The sequence below is a fragment of the Rhincodon typus genome, unplaced genomic scaffold (genome assembly GCF_021869965.1).
Source record: "Rhincodon typus isolate 14 unplaced genomic scaffold, sRhiTyp1.1 hic_rhity00000051, whole genome shotgun sequence".
Taxonomy (NCBI): domain Eukaryota; kingdom Metazoa; phylum Chordata; class Chondrichthyes; order Orectolobiformes; family Rhincodontidae; genus Rhincodon; species Rhincodon typus.
Genome location: NW_025965689.1, coordinates 279,309 through 297,169, shown reverse-complemented (window position 1 = coordinate 297,169; position 17,861 = coordinate 279,309). Strand labels below are relative to the sequence as shown.

At 44.0% G+C, this 17,861-nt stretch overlaps 3 protein-coding genes across 7 annotated transcripts in view; all 3 read right to left on the bottom strand.

Annotated features, from left to right (window-relative positions):
* LOC125488132 overlaps window positions 1-14,147 on the bottom strand; it is a 52,762-nt gene extending 38,615 nt beyond the window's left edge. For both annotated transcript variants that reach the window (XM_048621019.1, XM_048621020.1), the window contains exons 1-2: window positions 13,858-14,147; window positions 7,927-8,217 (exon numbers count right to left, since the gene is read on the bottom strand). In XM_048621019.1, coding sequence (XP_048476976.1) covers window positions 7,927-8,217; window positions 13,858-13,978 — 412 coding nt within the window. In that variant the 5' untranslated portion in view covers window positions 13,979-14,147. The remainder of the gene's footprint in view (window positions 1-7,926; window positions 8,218-13,857) is intronic.
* Window positions 1-17,861, bottom strand: part of LOC109929682 (histone H2B 7-like) — an 823,479-nt gene that overhangs the window by 602,082 nt on the left and 203,536 nt on the right. The gene's annotated exons all lie outside the window — the stretch shown is intronic.
* Window positions 1-17,861, bottom strand: part of LOC125488138 (histone H2B 7-like) — an 844,706-nt gene that overhangs the window by 623,321 nt on the left and 203,524 nt on the right. The window lies entirely within an intron of this gene.

The following is a 17,861-nucleotide window of genomic DNA, read 5'->3' as shown; positions in this document are numbered from 1 at the left end:
TATTTTTAGATATAGTGAGATTGAAAGAAAAGACATCATTACAAATGGAATTTATTATGTATGTATTTTTCCATCACCAGGAAAACACCCAGGTGCCTAATTGTATATTAGCAAGCAAAGCCTGTTAGGGGCAATGCTGACATCAAAAAAGTGAGGGGTGTAGAGAGAGAGGGAGGGAACTAAATCAGAATGGAGTTGGAGGGGGAAATAAAGCACTCCAACCCCCACAGTGCCCACCTCTCTAAAAGGCATCAGCAGCATTGATAGACACCACATGCTCCCCCTGCAATGACACCCACGTACAAATATAACTGAGGAAGAAGAGCAGGAGGTCTGCTTTATAAAGGGGTCAGGTGATGAGTTCCAACTGACAGGCCATTGCCTGTTACCATGGGAACTCATATTCAATGCGATCCACAGGGAGATGAATTTGTGATTCCATATAGCCCTTAAAGTGGTTATCACAGCAGGAATGTAGAAACTGTGTTGGGATTAGCTGCTGCTCTCAGTTGATATGTTTGAATGGGTATTGTTATGTTCATATTTTGACTCCTTGACCACCAGGAGAGATGTTTTATGGAACATTATCAATTAATGTCATGATCTCCATCTGTTTTCTGGAACTGTGTAAAACGTCACAGCAAGAATATTGTGTGCAGTTCTGGAAATCATATTCACAAAGAGATGCAATAACACTGGGAGAGAGTGCAGAGGGAGATTTACCAAGATGTTGCCTGGGTATGGGAGTTTTAAATATTATGGAACATGAGACAGAATAAGACAGAACAGAAACTGCTGGAAAACTCATCAGGTCCTGTTCAGATGAAGGGTCACTGGACTCAAATCATTAACTCTGTTTCTCTCTCTCCACAGATGCTGCTAGACCTGCTGAGTTTCTCCAGCACTTTGTGTTTATAACCTGTAATGTTTAAAGTAATTCCACAAAGGCTGGTATCCCGTCAACAAGACACCCATTTTCCACACGTGTACAGTTCACGAGCTAGCACAGAGCTGGCTCCTTGAGTGAACAGAACCACTGACGCTCCTGTTTATATCCGTCAGCGAGGACTCTCTGATCAGTCCAGATTATCAGCTTCAATTAGGGAACTCATATTCTATGAGATCCACCTGGCTGACCCATAGGCCTGTTCTTTATCCTGCAGCTTCCACTGGGGCATTTTCACACCAGGTCTGGTTCCTCCAAATCTGCCTCAGATACTAGTGGCGTGCACCACAGTGTAGTCCACTTCTTACACTTGGAGCATCTCAGCTGAAACTCATCTTCTTCTTCAGGCAGTAATGGTGTTGAGGCTGCAACATTTGCCGTGTCCTCTTTGACGCAAGGCAGAAGTGGAGAACCCATGGGTTCTGACAGCCTTGGCGGATATTCTGAGGGGCCGGCTATGCTTTGCTCCTGCCCCATTTGCAAGGTTGCAGCTTTCATATGGTCTATGTGCTTGTTCAGGACTGCCTCACCTACACCAACATTGTATATCACAGGACCTGACCTCATGTCAACCATGTGTCTTACCCATGCAGGGCCATTCCCATGATTTTGACCCCAAACTTGCCCTTTGATCAAAACTATCTCTCTTGCTTAAAGGAGCCTTGTGTCCAGCTTTGGCATTCCTGATGCCATTTCACTCTTCTCCAGGCCCAGAAGATTAGGTTTAACCTGGTGTAGAGTCTCCATTAGCAACTCTGCTGGAGCTGTGCCTGCAGTTGTGTGAGTGATGGTCCTATAATCAAACAGGAACCGGGAAAGTTTGGTATCAAGTGAAGCTGTAGTCTGTTTCTTTAAGCCTTCCTTCAATGTTTGGACTGCTGTTTCACCAGACCATTCGACAATGGATGGTATGTAACTGTCCTTACATGCCAAATTCCATTCGACTTTAGGACATACTCGAATTTTATGAATGATTTCTATGCATCTCCAACCATTTTGAATGGGCATCCACAATGACTAAAAACATACAGACCATGAAAGGACTGCCATAGTTGACATGGAACCAAATCTAGGGTTTACCCAAAGATAGGGAGCTGCTGGTGGCAATTTGTGTCCTTGTTGGCACTCTAGGCACTGCCCCACCAAAGCAGTGATGTCAGCATCCAATCCTGGGCACCAGACATAACCTGTAGCCAATATCTTCATTTTAGAAACCCCTAGATGACCCTGGTAGAGTTCAGCCAGTATCAAGCAATGACATTTGGAGGCAATCACTCTTTCTCTCTGCAAAATATACACCGTCCTTTATTGTGATCTGAACTCGCCAGATTCAAAAATGTTTCAATTCTGGTTGTGATGGGACTTCTGTTTCTTCTATCACCACCAGCTGTTTTAGTTTTGCCAAGATGGGATCTTTCAGTTTCCACAGTCAGAAATTCTCAGCAGGGATGGGAAGGGTGTACAGAAAGTTTAAAAAAAAGGACTTTTCCAGTGGGGGCACCACTGGTGGTGTATGTGACAGTGGGAGGTGGCTCAAGGCATCCAGATTTGGCACTTGACCTCCTGGATGGTGTTCCAACTTGTAATTGTACACACTCAGAAGGAAAACCCACTTCTGAATTCCACCTGAAGCTATGGGTGGTATGGCCCTATCCTCTTTAGTTCGCCCTGGCAAGGGTTTGCAGTCCGTCACTACCAAAAAATTACATCCATGAAGGTGTTGGTGTAACTTTCTCACACCAAAGATGACTGCCAAACCTTTCTTCTCTGTTTGGGTGTTCCTCTCCATTGGGCTATGTGTGAACCAACACTACCCAAATACATAAGGAGAGGCATCACATGTTAGCACCACATCTCACTTCAGATCATAGAGTGCCGAGACCTTAGATGATGGTAGCTGCTTCTTCACTTTCCAAAAGGCTAAATCTTGGCTACGAGACCGGTTCCAAAGCTGACTCTTTTTCAATCGCAAATGTAAAGGTGCCAGAACAGAGGTCAGGTTATGTGTGAATATTCTGTAAGAATTCACCAACTCAAGGAAAGGCCTATGCTCCTGTACAGACATGGGAGCCAGGGCTCCTTTGATTGCCCTCGCTTTATCTTACAGCAGGTGTAACTTGACCTTGTCAACTCTATAGCCTAAGTAGATCACTTGGGGTGTGTGGAAAACATATTTTTCCCTCCTAAGGTGTACCTCTGTCTTGGGGAAATATTTAAGCATTATGTCCAAGTTCTCTAAATCCTCTCTATTGTTCTTCAAAGTTATTGGCACCTCATCCAAATAAATGGCAACCTGGAGGAGACCTTGTAAAATATTCTCCATCATCCGCTTGAAAATGGCACAGGCTGATGATACCTCAAAAGGTATATTGGTACAAACCCTTATGGGAATTAATTGTAGCATACCTCTGGGAATCCTCATCTAATCACAACTGCAGGTAGGCATGGCTTATGTCCAGCTTTGTGACGGATAGAGCATCCCAATTCCCCCAACCCCCACCAGTCTTGCGTACAAATCCTTTATTCGAGGGATTGTGTATTTATCCAGCTGTGAAAAGTGATTTACTGTTTGTTTGAAATCCCCACAAAGGTGAACCGACCTACTGGACTTCACAATCGGTCCCACCAGTGCTCCCTGTTCCACAGGCTGGACTGGTTTGATGATCCCTTCGCTTTCCAGCCTCCTGATTTCTGCCTCTACTTTTGCCCGTAAGACAAATGGCACTGGGTGGGCCTTGCAGAATCGTGGAATCGTTTCTTGGTCAACATGGAAGGTGGCCTTGGCTCCTTTGATAGTCCCTAGGCTTCTCTGAAAAACTTATGGGTGTTTCATTAGGACTTCACACAGGCTGCCATTTTCTAATTGAAAAATGTTGAGTCAAACAAGTTAAATATATCTCAACCAATTTCACTGGATCAGGCTTGGGGCCTGAGCCTTTTATTACAATCAGTGGTAGCTAAACCAGCTGCTTCTCACAAGAGAGCATAACCAAAGTTGTACCCTTAAACTGTAGGGGTTTCCCGTTATAGGTTCTCAGCCTGGCTGAGGTCCTACACAAACTCAAGGGTTTTGAGTCCAGAGCGAATTTTGGTAAATACTGGTTCTGCAATCACAGATACAGCTGTGCTCACAATATTCCAAATGTGGTCTGACCAGAGCCTAAGACAGCCTCAGCAGTACATCTCTGCTCTTGTATTCTAACCCTCTCCAAATGAATGCTAACATTGCATTTGCCTTCCTAACTGCCAACTGAACTGGCATGTTAGCCTTAAGAGAATTCAGAACGAGGACTCCTAAATTCCTTTGTGGTTCAGACTTCCAAAGCTTTTCCCTATTGAGAAAACAGTCTATGTCTGTATTCTTCGCACAAAAGTGCATAACCTCATAATTCCCCACTTCCAATGCCACTTCTTTTTCCACTGTAAGCAGTTTTGAGCCCTGTATCTGCAGAAGGATGGGCTGGCCTTGGAGGGGGTTCAGATTGGGTTTACAGGAAAGATCCTGAGGATGAAGGACTTGGCATATGAGGAGAAGTTGAGGACTCTGGGTCTGTAGTCTTCGTTGTGAGAAGTAAGGCATTGGCTTGAGAGGCTTCGGCGAGCAGCATCTCAGCAACAAGTACAATCTAATCTACCTCCCTTATGTGAGGTACGAGTCTGTGGCAGGAGAGGTCCCTGACGTTGATAGCAGTCATCCCAAGTAGCAGCGAGAGTGGGAAAGGCAGGTTTAGGGGCCGAAAGAGGGAAAGGCAGCTTGAGGTGGTCAGCATAAGAGAGGGAGCAGCGAGACCGAGGCGGGGAGAGAGGGAGGAGGCAGATCGAGGACGGGAGGAGAGAGGGAGCAGGCAGACTGGGGTGGGGGAGAGGGGGAGCAGAGAGACCGAGGTGGGGGAGAGGGCGACGTTAAACCCTTGTGAGGGGTACGGGCCGAGCATGGTCAGTCACTTACAGACGGACTGTGATGTTGAACTATTAACTGTGTTTCTTGTTTGTCTACACTTTAATAAGAAGGGCTGTAATGTTTAACTTCTTAACTTGCTTTCTTTATTTTTCTGTTTTGTACTAAGATTCTGTGCCTAGGTACATTTGTACCTAAGATGGCGCCGTAAGTGGCCCCTTGTAAACTTTTCATTGTACTCATGCAAATGAATACATACGACAATAAAAGCTAATTCTAATTCTTCTCCTGGTCTGTCCAGGTCCTTCTGCAGCCTCCCCACTTCCTCAGCACTACCTACACCTCCAGCTATTTTTATATCACTTGAAAACCTAGTAACAATTCCCTCAGTTCCTCCATCCAGGTTGTTAATATATAATGTGAATAGTTGTGGGCCTAACACTAACCCCTGTGGAACTCCACTTAGATCCAAAAAAAGACCCTAGTCTCTGCCTTCTGCCAGTCAGTCAGTGTTCTATCCATGCCAGTACCTTGCCCCTGATACTGTGGGCTTTTATCTTGTTTACCATTCTCCTGTGCAGCACCTTCTGGAAATCCAAATAGATCACATCCACTGGTTCTCTTTTGTCTAACAAAGTCATTACCTGCTCAAATAATTCTAAGAGTTTTCAGGGATGAGACCCCCCACTTGACGAAGCCGTGCTGACTGAGCACTATGATTTCAATTTGCTGTGCAGTTGATTGATGAACAAGATTAGCAAAGGAAATGAGAGGCTACCAAGTCCATAAGTGCTGTTTAGAGTGGAATTAAGAGGCAAGGAGGAAAATGATTGAAAAGTGTGGGAAAGGAAGTTTTACAGACGAAACAATTGTCACCACTATGCAACACATTGACTAGCATTGTCTCAGTGTGACACATTAATGATGTGATTCAAAGCAAGTAAATGACAAATAAAAGTGCACTTGCAGAAAACACACTCATCAGAACCACTTGGCAAGAATGCAAATTCAAACGCATTTGCATGGCAGGAGAGGAGAGCACTGATAGGGTGGCGAGAGATCTCTGATGGGTTAAGCCACAGAGGGTGCAACAAGGGGCTGGCTGCATTGCAGAAAAAAAGCATGCAACACGGTGTCCAAACTGAACCCGATTCTTCAATTGGACGACACATGCTGAACAGTCCCGAGTGTGCAAGGGATGGTGTTGACAAATGGATGAGGACAGGCAGCCAGCCTCACAGTGCGGTCTACTGAAAGCTACACACGTTGACATGCCTCTGCATGGTGGTGCTCAGGTGGCCAACAGCCGAAATGGCTACCAGACTGGTTAAAGGCTACAACCAAGCATGATGGGAATTTCAGTTAAGCTAGTTTCAACCCTGACCTTGGTTCAAACTGTGGCCAGGACCTGCAGTTTCCAGTGTTGAGCAAATAAGGCAAGTGTCACAGCAGTCATTGAGACAGACTGGCGCTATATTACCTTAAACAGAAGATTGAATATGGCTGTTTAACATTTGGGAAGTTTAATTTTTAATCATTGCTCAGACTATTGAATATAAGAGTTGGGATGTCATGTTGCAGTTGAACAGGATGTTGGTGAGGCCGCTATCAGAGTACTTGTACAGTTCTGGGCACCCTGTCATGAGAAGGATGTTTTTAAACTGGAAAGAGTGCAGGAAAGCTTTACAGAATGTTGCCAGGACTGGAGGGTTTGAGCTACTAGGAGAGGTTGGATAGGTTGGGACTTTATTCCCTGGAGCGTAGGAGGCTGAGGGGTGATCTTATGGAGGTTTATAAAATCATGAGGGGCACAGATTAAATGAATCGCAAAGGATTTTTTAAAATCCAGGGTAGAGGAGTCTAAAACTAGATGGCATAAATTTAAGGTGAGCAGGGAAAGATTTAAAAGGAATCTGGGGAGCAACTTTTTCACACAGAGGGTAGTGCATGTATGGAATGAGCTGCCAGAGGAAGTGCTAGAGGTGGGTACAACATTTGAGATTGAAAAGACATTTGGAAAAATACATGAATAGAAAACACTTAGAGGGATATGGGCCAAACACAGTCAAATGGGACTAGTTTAGTTTAGTTTAGGGAAACCTGGTCAGCATGGACAAATAGGGCCAAAGGGCCTGTTTCTGTGCTCTATGGCTCAATGACTCAGTAAAACTCCATTGGCTGGGATCAAACAATGTGATCAGGGTTTGCTAACTCTGGAAGGAGGAGTGTACTGATTAGAATGAGGTTAGCCAGTGGATCTCATAGAGTATGTGTTCCCTGACCAATCAGGGAACCTTGGCTGATAGATATAAACAGGAATGTCAGAGAGTCTCTTCACTCTCGTGACTGGGTTTGAGCTAGCTCGTCACATTACATACTGTGCTTGTGCAAACAAAAAGTGATTTGGTGACAGGATACTGGCTCTGTGCAGTTATTTCAAGGTGCGCTTTTTGAGGAAAAGTTAGTGGAGCAAAGGATTTCTCAGGAAGAGTTCTGGAGACCAATATTTGCAAAGTATGAGTTCTGAGGAGATTTTCAGAGAATCACGAGGCAAGTCTGAAACTGAGTGCAAAGCTGGCCACTGCATTCAAGCTGGGCTAATATTTCTTTCAAGCCAAACTTATAGAGTTAGGGTCAAATGTGAATTAAGTCAAGTAGAGTGAAACTAAATGAAGCGAGTTAAAGTTGAAGTTAAGTTAGATGAAGTAAGATGTGAATATCGCAATGAATGAATGCTTTATATTGAGTATTGGTATCTAAAGGGTTAAATTTTAAAAAAAAGTTTATTTGGCAAGTCATGGATGTTATAGGTGATCTACAAATGATTCCTTCATTTGTAGAATCAGAAAATAGATGAAGGAGTAGGTCATACAGCACTTTGAAGACTGCTCCACTTTTCCATCTGATCATAGTTAATCATCCAACTCTGTGCCCTGGTCCTCCTTTTACCCCATACCTTTTAATCCCTTCAGCCCTATGAACTAGCCTTTTGTCTGTAGAATATCTGAGTAAAAGTCTTCAGTGCTCCTCTCTGGTTACATTACAATCCACAACTGATGGCTTCTTCCATTTTGATCCATACCTGACACAGTGAGGGCGAGCGGCTCACTACAGTTGATAACGTGGGCACCGGCATTTGTAGCACCGCAGGAGTACATGGCACCCTCTCCCCTCAGGTGGCACGGTGACATGGAAAATGGCTGTCCGGGAGACAACACTGTCGTGTTACTCAGGAGGTGCTGATGGTGACGGTATAGCATGAGGTTTATAGGCAGTGTCTCTCTTTTGGAGGTACACTGGATGGTGAAGTTGTCGCCGCCAGACACAGCAGACCCCTTCAGATCTGAGCTGATGGATGGGCAGCTCACTGGGGCTGGGAAGGAGAGAGAAAATACAGGCTCAATTAAATCGCAAGAAGCAAAAGTAATGATCCCAACACAAATTGTACGTGGACATTGTTGTTCACGCAAAGACACATCCCCAATGGTGAAGATGCAGTTCGATAAAGTTAAGGAGTTTCCAGCAGAGAAAGAGGACCTTTGGCCCATTCAGTCTTACTAGCCAAAAACAAGTAGCTTGCTATTCTAATCTTTTCATCAGGGTTAAAGGATTCAAAGTGTATGGGGTGAAAGGGGGACCAGGGCACCGAGTTGGAAGATGAGCTATGATCAGATTGAATAGAGGACAGGCTTTGAAGGGCTGAATGGCCTACTCCTGCTCCTATTTTCTGTGCTTCTCTGAATGAAGGAATCATATGTAGGTCACCTGTAACATCTGTGATTCCTACATATTACAGCATACATTCCATGTGACTGAGCTGTCCTGCCATACCTTAATTTACCTCATTTAATTTAACATTATGTGACTTTTACTTACTCATCATAACTTTATTTTATTTGATCTTACAATAATAAAAATAACAGCTGTTGTTCAACCTTACCAGGGCTGAGAAATCCAACTAACATTTAACATTAACATTATTAATTAATTCAAATAAACCTCACTTGAACTCTTTGTCCCTTATTGCTATTACTTTCCTTTCTTGACTTATGTGATGTGGACATCGCTGGCCAGGCCCAGTATTTATTACCCTAGTTGATCCATTGAAAAGGTGGTGGTGACCTCCCTTCTTGAACTGCTGCAGTCATATGATGTCGGTACACCCACAATACCTTTAGGGAAGAAATTCAAGATTTTGACCAAGTGACACTGAAGGAACGCTAATATATTCCCAAGTCAAAATGACAAGTGGCTTGGAGGGGAAATTACAGGGGATGGTGTTCCCATATATCTGCTGCCCTTGTCCTTCTAGATAGAAGTGATTGTGGGTTTGGAAGGTGCTGTCAGAGGATCTTTGGTGAAATTCTGCAGTTCTTCTGTAGATAGTAGATAGTATACATTGTTGCTATTGAGCATCAACAGTGGAGGGAGTGGATATTTGTGGTGCTGATCAATGGGGGGTGGGGGCTGCTTTGTCACTAGATGGTGGTGAGCTTCTCAAGTGTTGTTGGAGCTGAACTCATCCAGGCAAGTGGGGAGTATTCCATCTTACTCTTGACTTGTGCCTTGTTGATGGTAGGCAGACTTTGGGGGAGTCTGGAGCTGAATTAATCACTGCAGGATTCCCAGCTTCTGATCTGCCCTTGTTACCATAGTATATATATGGCACGTCCAGTTCAGTTTCTGGTCAACAATAATCTCCAGGATGTTGATAGCTGGAGGTTTTTATTGATGGTAACGCGATTGAAAGTCAAGGGAGCAATGGATAGATTCTCTCCCAGTGGTAATGCCCAGGATGTTGATAGCTGGGGTGGGGGTGGGGGAAAGGGCTGTGGAATTCAGTGATGATAACACCACTGAATGTCAAGGGATGATAGTTAAGATTCTTTCTTATTGAAGATGGTCATTGCCTGCCATTTGTGTGGCATGAATTTTAATTGCCACTTGTCAGCCCAAACCTAGATATTGTCCAGATCTTCTTGTATTTGAACATGGACTGCTTCAGTATCTGAAGAGTGATGAATTAATCTGAGCATTGGTGAACATCCTCACTTCTGAGCTTACAATGGTGATGAATGGTGATGCAGCTGAAGATGGATGTGCCTATGTTAAATACCACTTCAATGAGGGGGTCTTCTCAAATAGTGGGAGTGCCCATCCCTTTGCGCCAGGAGGCTTGCCGTTTTTTAACCCCACCTACTCCAGAGCTGTGTGACAGCAACCTTTGAACAGACTGATTAGAAAATAATGAAAATTAACCAAGTCAATGACTGTGTTGAAAATCAGAGGATTCATTCAGTTGAGAAAGGTGTGAGTCATTAGCTTGGCTGCTATTTGTTGCTCCCAGACTAATTGTACCCTGGGATTTCTAATGAGCCTGTTTTACAAGGCTCAACTAATTCCTGCGCGGCTACATATTCACCTCACAACTGTGATGCTGTTGTTTTGGGGAATTTCAAACTCACTACGGTTTATTGAATATTCACAAAAAGGGAGAGGTGTGCAGCTGAAATCATCATTACCCCCTTCATGGCAGGATACAAGAATGGCAATCCATAAAGGGAACAACAATTTATACCATGTGAGAAAAAGATTGTTGTCAGATGGACTGCGATTGGTCCAGCCTTGCAATGGGCAGATGAAGGGACTCAAAATCGGAGCAGGAGGAGGCCATTGAGCCCTTCCAGCCTACTGTGCTCATTCAATGGGATCATGGCTGATCATCCAATTCAGTCCCTAGTTCCCCACTTTCTCCCTTTAGGCCCTAAGAACTCTTTCCTGAAACAACCTTATCCGTTTTCTGGGGCAGAGAATCCCACAGCTTCCCCATGCTCTGATTGAAGACATTTCTCCCCATCTCAGTCTGATCCCATCTCCTTTTGACTGTCACACCCTGGCTCCGGATTCCCCTGGCCATTGGGACCACCCTTCCTGTATTTACCCCTGTCTAGTCCTGTTAGAATTTTATACGCTTCTATGAAATCCCCCAGTCATTTTTCTAAACCACAGTGAATATAATCCTAACTGATTCACTTTCTCTTCATCCGTCAGTCCTGTTACCCCAGGGATCAGTCTGGAAAACTTTGTTGCACTCCCTCTGTAGCCAGAACATCCCCCCCCACCCCTCCTCAGATTCTGCACACACAATACTCCAGGGGGTAGTCTCTCCCCCTGCTCCTGGATTCAAATCCTCTTGCTATGAACGCCAATATCCCATTTGCCTTCTTCACTGCCTGGCGCTCCTGTAATGCTCACTTTCAGTGACTGGTGTACAAGGGACACTCAAGTTTTATGGAACCTCCCCTTTTTCCCAATCCATTGCTATTCAGATAATAATCCACCTTCCTGTTTTTGCTCCCAAAATTGATAACCTCTTTGATTCACATTGAACTGCATCTGCTATGCACTTTCCCACTCAACCAATTTGTCTGAATCACACTGAAGCATCTCTACATCTTCCTTCACAGCTCAGCCCCTATACATCCACAAGCTTTTGGAGCAGACTGAGGGCATTCCACTCATCCAGCATTCCATCATGACTGATATATTTCTTGATCCCATTCTCCCTGTGACATCTTTAAAAATCACAAACCTAGCGGTGGGGATGACATACACCCCCAGTGATCCTGTCTCCAATCCAGGCCTGTTTTAGACCAGACCAAATCCCCTTTAAATATATCAAGGAGATAGCCTAGAACCAAAATTTTAACCTTTTTAAAGCCGAGTGTAACCTGCCATATTCCTGATCTAATTCAATGGGTCACGCTGCTCAGCTGTAGGGTCAGACTGGAATGTGTTTTGCTGAAAGTTAAAATACAAACAGAAGAAAGAGGAATTGGAAAACGTATCAGAATAATAGATGACTTGATTTCTAGGCAGCAATTGTTCCAATAAAGTACTAGCCCATAAACACACCCTTGGCAAAGGCAAATTCAGTAAGACAGATTGTCTCCTATTCAATTCTGGCAGTTGAGAGAAGCCGAGCTTTTAGCTGAAGCAAAAAGAGAGATGTAGCAGATTCCACAACCAGCAATAACTGCTGAAAGCTAAATTAAAACTCTAGTTCTGAGGATGGGAGTCTGACTCCACCCATTCCTGCTGTTTCTACTCGTTCAACTTTAAAATAAACCCCAAGGCCTCCCAAGCTGTTTATTTTATTGGATTGCAGCAAACTGCTTTTCTCCAGACTCATAGATTCATACAGTCATACAGCAGGGAAATAGATCTTCGGCCCAACTCATCCATGGTGAGCAGGCTTCTGAAAATAAACTTGACCCACTTCCCTGTGTTTGGCCCATTTCCCTCCAAACCTTTCCTACTCATGTTTTTATCCAGATGCCTTTTACACATTGTAATCATACCCACAATCCATCGTCTCATCTGGAAGTTCATTCTGCATATGAACCATTCTGTGTTTTAAAAAAAATCCCCTCGTTTCTTTTTTAAAACTTTCTCCTCTCAACTTTAAAATGTACCCTCTCGTCTTAAAATCCTCCATGAGGGAAAAGACACCTGCTCCTCATGAGTTTAAAATCCTCATTAAGGTCACCCCCCAAACTCCTAGCTCCAGTGAAAAGGTGGCAACGATGATACAAAAGGTTTGCAGAGGGATATAGACAAGTCAAATGAATTGGTACAAACCTGGCAGATGGTATATAATGTGGGGAAAGGTGAAGTTTAGCAATTTGGCAGGAGGAATAGAGGGGCTGAATATTACTTAAATGGAGAGACACTGCAGAAAGCCACATTACTGAAGGATCTAGGAGTCCTCGTCCACAAATCACAAAATGCTAGCATCCAACTGCAGCGGGTCATACTGAAGGCAAATAGCATTTATTCCAAAGGGAATGAAGTATAAAATCAGAAGGTTATCTACAAGACTCCAGTCATACCACAGCTGGGAAACAGTGAACAGTTTTGGGCCCCATATCTGAGGAAAGATTGAATGGGCATTGGGGACAGTTCAGAGAAGGTTCACTCTGCGAATCCTGGGTATGGGGGGATTGGCTCATGAGGGAGAGGTTGAGTCGGTTGGGCTTGTCCTCATTGGAGTTTAGAAGAATGAGGGGTGACCTTATTGAAGATTCTTAGAGGGATGTAACAGGGGAGATGCAGAGAAAGGCTGTTTCCCATTGTGTGGGAGAGTCTAGGGCCAGAGGGGCATCATCTCAGAATAAAGGGGGGTCGCCCACTAAATCTGGAGATGAGAAGGAATTTCTTCTCACCGCGTGGAGAGAATCTATGCAAATCTTTACTGCTGATGGCTGTCAAGTCTGGGGTCATAGAGTATATTCAAGGCCAAAACAGATTTTTAATCAGGAAAGGGAATCAATGATGATGGGGGAGAAAAAAACAGGAGACTGGCATTAAACATGATTAGATTGGCCACAATCCCATTGAATAGTGAAGGGGACATGATGGGCTGAATGGCCTACTCCTGCTCCTATGCCCTATGGTCTTCACATTCTGTGAACATTCAGCTTACATGCACCATACAAATGCAAAACGGTTGCACAGAGTCACCCAACCTTTACAGTAAGAGGCCACTTACAGCCAAAAGATCTCCAGTCAGAAACTTGTCACGGGATCAGAGCAATCTGCCAACTACATATCTCTCATTGTCAACTTTACTCTCCCTATCCCCAGCAGCTAAATTGAGAGAGAAAAACTGGGTCTCTTCCAACAACATTAAAAGACAATAATGTGAAGATGTAGGCAGAGACTCATTTCTGACCATTCGTCATTTACTGGTACATTCTCTATTGTAACACAGAGACCAAAGTGCCAGTCCATCCCCCCTCTTGCGTTGCCAATGTCCACTTTCTCCCCCTCGAGTTGGCTCTCTTGCAAAGTATCCTGAATGGTTTCAAGATGACAAGTTAAACTCGCCATTTTCTTTGGTCAGATCAGTGCTAACGAACCATGGTTTCCATCCCTCATCAGCATCCCGCACACCCCCACCCAACCACACACACACACACACACCCCTCCCTTGGCCACTTGGTTTACTTACTCTGGACAGTGACTTCGACCCAGTGAGGCAGAAATTTCAAAAGATTCTGGAAAACTGCACAGCGGTACCATCCCGAATCCATTAGGGTTGCTCGGTGGATGTGACAGACGTTGGGAGGCATGGAATCAGAGTTCAGGAGGGTCTCATTTCTGTAGAAGTAAATTTGTCCTCTCTCACACACATGATCCTGGGTACACCGACAATTCAGTGTGATGGGATCACCATCTCTCTTTAGTCTAGGATGCACCTGCAATATCACCAGGGTTTCTGAAATTGACAGAGTGGTTAGATGTTTTGTGATGTAAACCATGGAATTTTATTAATCATTTTCAATGTTTGTTGCTTGAATATCTGCTTAGCAGCTGTAGTGAGTGTATCAGGGTGGACCTCACAGAATATAAATTCCCTGACTGGGGCTGTTAACCTAGTTCAGAGAGTCCTGGCTGATAGATACAAACAGGAGTGTCAGGAATTCTGCTCACTCCAGGAGCTCGCTCTGAGCTAGCTGGGCCAGTGTCATGTACTATACAAGTGTAATTAAAGGGTGACTTGGTGACTGGATACTGACATCAGTGGAGTTATTTCACCTGTAATTAACAGATGCATTTTTATCTCTGCACGTGATGTTAATCGTTAACTCACAAGTACTTCTGACACCATTCCTTTTAAAAACAGTTTGGAAGCCTGAATGGCTTTATGCATCAGCGAACATTTGCTGCATTTGGATTGCTTTTTGTTGGAATGGTTGACAGTGCAGGTCTGAGACACCTCTTGGGATGAGTGATCATAACATGATAGAATTCTTCATGAGAATAGAGCGTGAGATTCTGGGACGAGGTTCCTGAATCTTAATAAGGAAAACCACAATGGTATAAGGCGTGAGTTGGCTATGATGGATTGGGAAATGTTACTGAAAGGAATGAGAGTGACTCGGCATTGGTGAACATTCAATGACCGAATGGGTGAATTACAAAAAGTATTTATTCCAACCTGACTCAAGAGTGCAAAGAGAACAATGGCCAAACAATGGCTTCTAAAGGAAGTTCATGAGAGTATTAACAGCCAAAAAAAAAGCATGAAAGTTTGCAAGAGAAAGAAACACTAGCCCCTAAGGATTGGGAACAGTTTAAAAGCCAGGAAATGAGGACCAGAGGGCCTGAAGAAGGGTAATGCCTGAAACATTGACTGCTCTTTTCCTCCAGATGCTGCCTGGCTTGCTGTGTTCTTCCAACCTCCTACTTGTCGACCTTGAATTCCTGCATCTGCAGTTTTTTTTTTGTCTCAGGATCAAAGGATTGGTTGAGAAAGGGAAACCAGAGTATAAGTGTAAACTTGCAGGGAACATAAGAACTGACTGTGACAGCTTCTACAAGTATGTAAACAGGATAAGATTGGTGAAAACTAACCTAAGTCCCTTGCAATCAGGAACAGGGGACTTTTTAATGGGGAACACAGAAACAGCTGATGAACTAAATTGATATTTCACTTATGTTTTCACACAGAAGGATATGAAAAATGTACTGGAAAAGATGGGAAACACAGAGATTAGTGAAATGGAAGAAGTAAAGAAATATTGCTGGGGGAAATTGATGGGATTGAAGGGCGATAAATCCCCAGACACTGACAACCTACATCACAGAGTGCATAGGTAAGTGGCCTCAGAATTAATGGATACATTGGTGACCGTGTTCCAAGATCCTACAGACTCTGGAACAGGTTATACAGATTACCGGGTAACTGATGTAATATGATTACTTAAAAAATGAGGTGGAGAGAAAACTGGAAATTATGTACCAGTGAGCCTGATGCCAGTATTGGGAGTATCAGGGACAGGGAGATGTTGAGGGTTCAACATTGGCATTGTTTCAAGTCAACATGGGGGCAGTTTAACCTGGGTGGTGGGGTAAAACCAGAAGCACTATAGCCAGCAACTGATATCAAATCCAGCACCATGGTGATATCAGCTAGAATTAACTGTTCAGATTATTACTGCCTTACAATAAGAGTCTGCTCAGATTATTACAGGTTTGAAGGGACAAATGGCCTCTTCTTGCTCCTCTCTTCCTCTATGCCTAATTAATGCCAATCATAGTTTTCCTTTCAGCCCCTGAAATTCAATTTCCTCTAGATTTCATGGGAATTAAATCAATCAAATTGTGCTACCAACTTCCAAAATCCCATCTATATCAAATTTGGGAATCTACATTAGTTTGGATAGAGGATTGGCAAGCAAATAGACAACAGAGAGTCAGGATAAATGGGTCTTTTTTTTGTGGTTGGCAAGCTATAATGAGTGGGGATCAATAGGGTTCAGTCCTTGTCCCCAACTATTTACGATGTATATTAATGACTTGGGTGAAGGGATAGAAGATGACACTAAAATAGTTGGGAAACTAAGCTGCAATGAAGAAATAACAAATAGAAATGGATAGGTTAGGTGAAGATGCCAACATTTGACATGGAAAAGTGTGAGGTTGCCCATTGTAGTCAACGGAGTAGAAAGGCAAATGATTATTCAAGTGGGAGAGAAACTTAAGAGTGATCTGGTACAGATGCATCTGGGTGCCCTTGTGCATGAATCTCAGACAGCTGGCATGCAGGGACAGCAGGTAATGGGGAAGGCAACCGGCAATTGCTAAAAGAATGGCACATATGAGAAAGGAAGTGTTGCTGCAACTATACAAGGCATTAGTGTTTCGGCATCCAGAGTACTGTGTAGAGTTTTGGTCCTCTTACTTGAGAAGGGATGTAGTTGCATTGGATGCAGTTCAGAGGAGAATCATGAAATTGATTCCTGAGATGAGGAGTTTGTCTTATGAGGAGAGATTGAGCAGTTTTGCCCTACACTGTCTGGAGCTTATAAGAACAAGAGGACTCCTAACTGAGGGATATTAGATGGTAAAGGGGGCGAATGACGAAGGAGATGGAGAGAGGGTGTTTCCTCATGTGGGACAATCTAGAACGAGAGGTCAAGGTAGCTCAGCAGTTAGCACTGCTGCCTCACAGTGCCAGTGACTTGAGTTCAATTTCACCCTTGCAGCTGTCTGTGTGGAGTTTGCTTGTTCTCCCTGTCTGTGTGGGTTTTCTCTGGGTGCTCTGGTTTCCTTCCACAGTCCAAAGATGTGCAAGTTAGGTGAATTGGCCATGCTGAATTACCTTTAGTGTTCAGAAATGTACAGGTTAGGTGGGTTAGCCATAGGTAATGCAGGGTTGTGGGGATGAGTCTGGGTGGGGTGCTCTTTGGATGATTGGTGCGGCCTCAATGGGCTGAATGGCCTGTTGCCACACTGATTGAGATTCTATGGATTTCAGGAGAATGGGAATGGGGCAGATTGAAAACAGAGATGAGGAGGAATGTCTTCTCTCAAAGTGGGGGAAAGGGTGGTGCGTGAATCTGGAGGAATTCACCAAACCCCCAGAATGTGTGGGGGATGCCGGGATGCTGAATAAATTGAAGGAGGGGACAGAGTTTTAATCAGTGATGGGTTAAAGGGAATGAGGGCAGAAAAGTGGAGTTGAGGCCGAGATGTGATCAGCCATGGTCGTATGGAATGGGGGAGCAGGCTTTCAAGGGACTGAATGGATTCCTCCTGCTCCTAGCCTCTACATTCTAAAAGTGACACGTACCTCGCACATCCACACGTATGTAAGCTGATGTGTACACAGGACCATTGAGATAATCAACAAAACGCACTTGGCATCGATACTGTCCTAAATCCTCAAATGTAACCCGCTCCTTTTGAAAAGAAACACTTTTATTTATTTATTGTCTGGATCTCAGCCATAACAGAACCTTCCTGATAAAATGTGTAAACGAACTTATTGTGCGTGGGGTACGTGCAGTTACAATTCAGCCTCAATGTCTGTTCATACCACAGAGGTTCTGGCTCAGACTCAATCCTCATAGTCGAATCAGGAGCTGGCAAAAAAGAAATGACTCGAAATAATAACAGGATGTAAGCACCAACCAGACCAATCAGCTACTTGCTGCTCATCAAATCTCC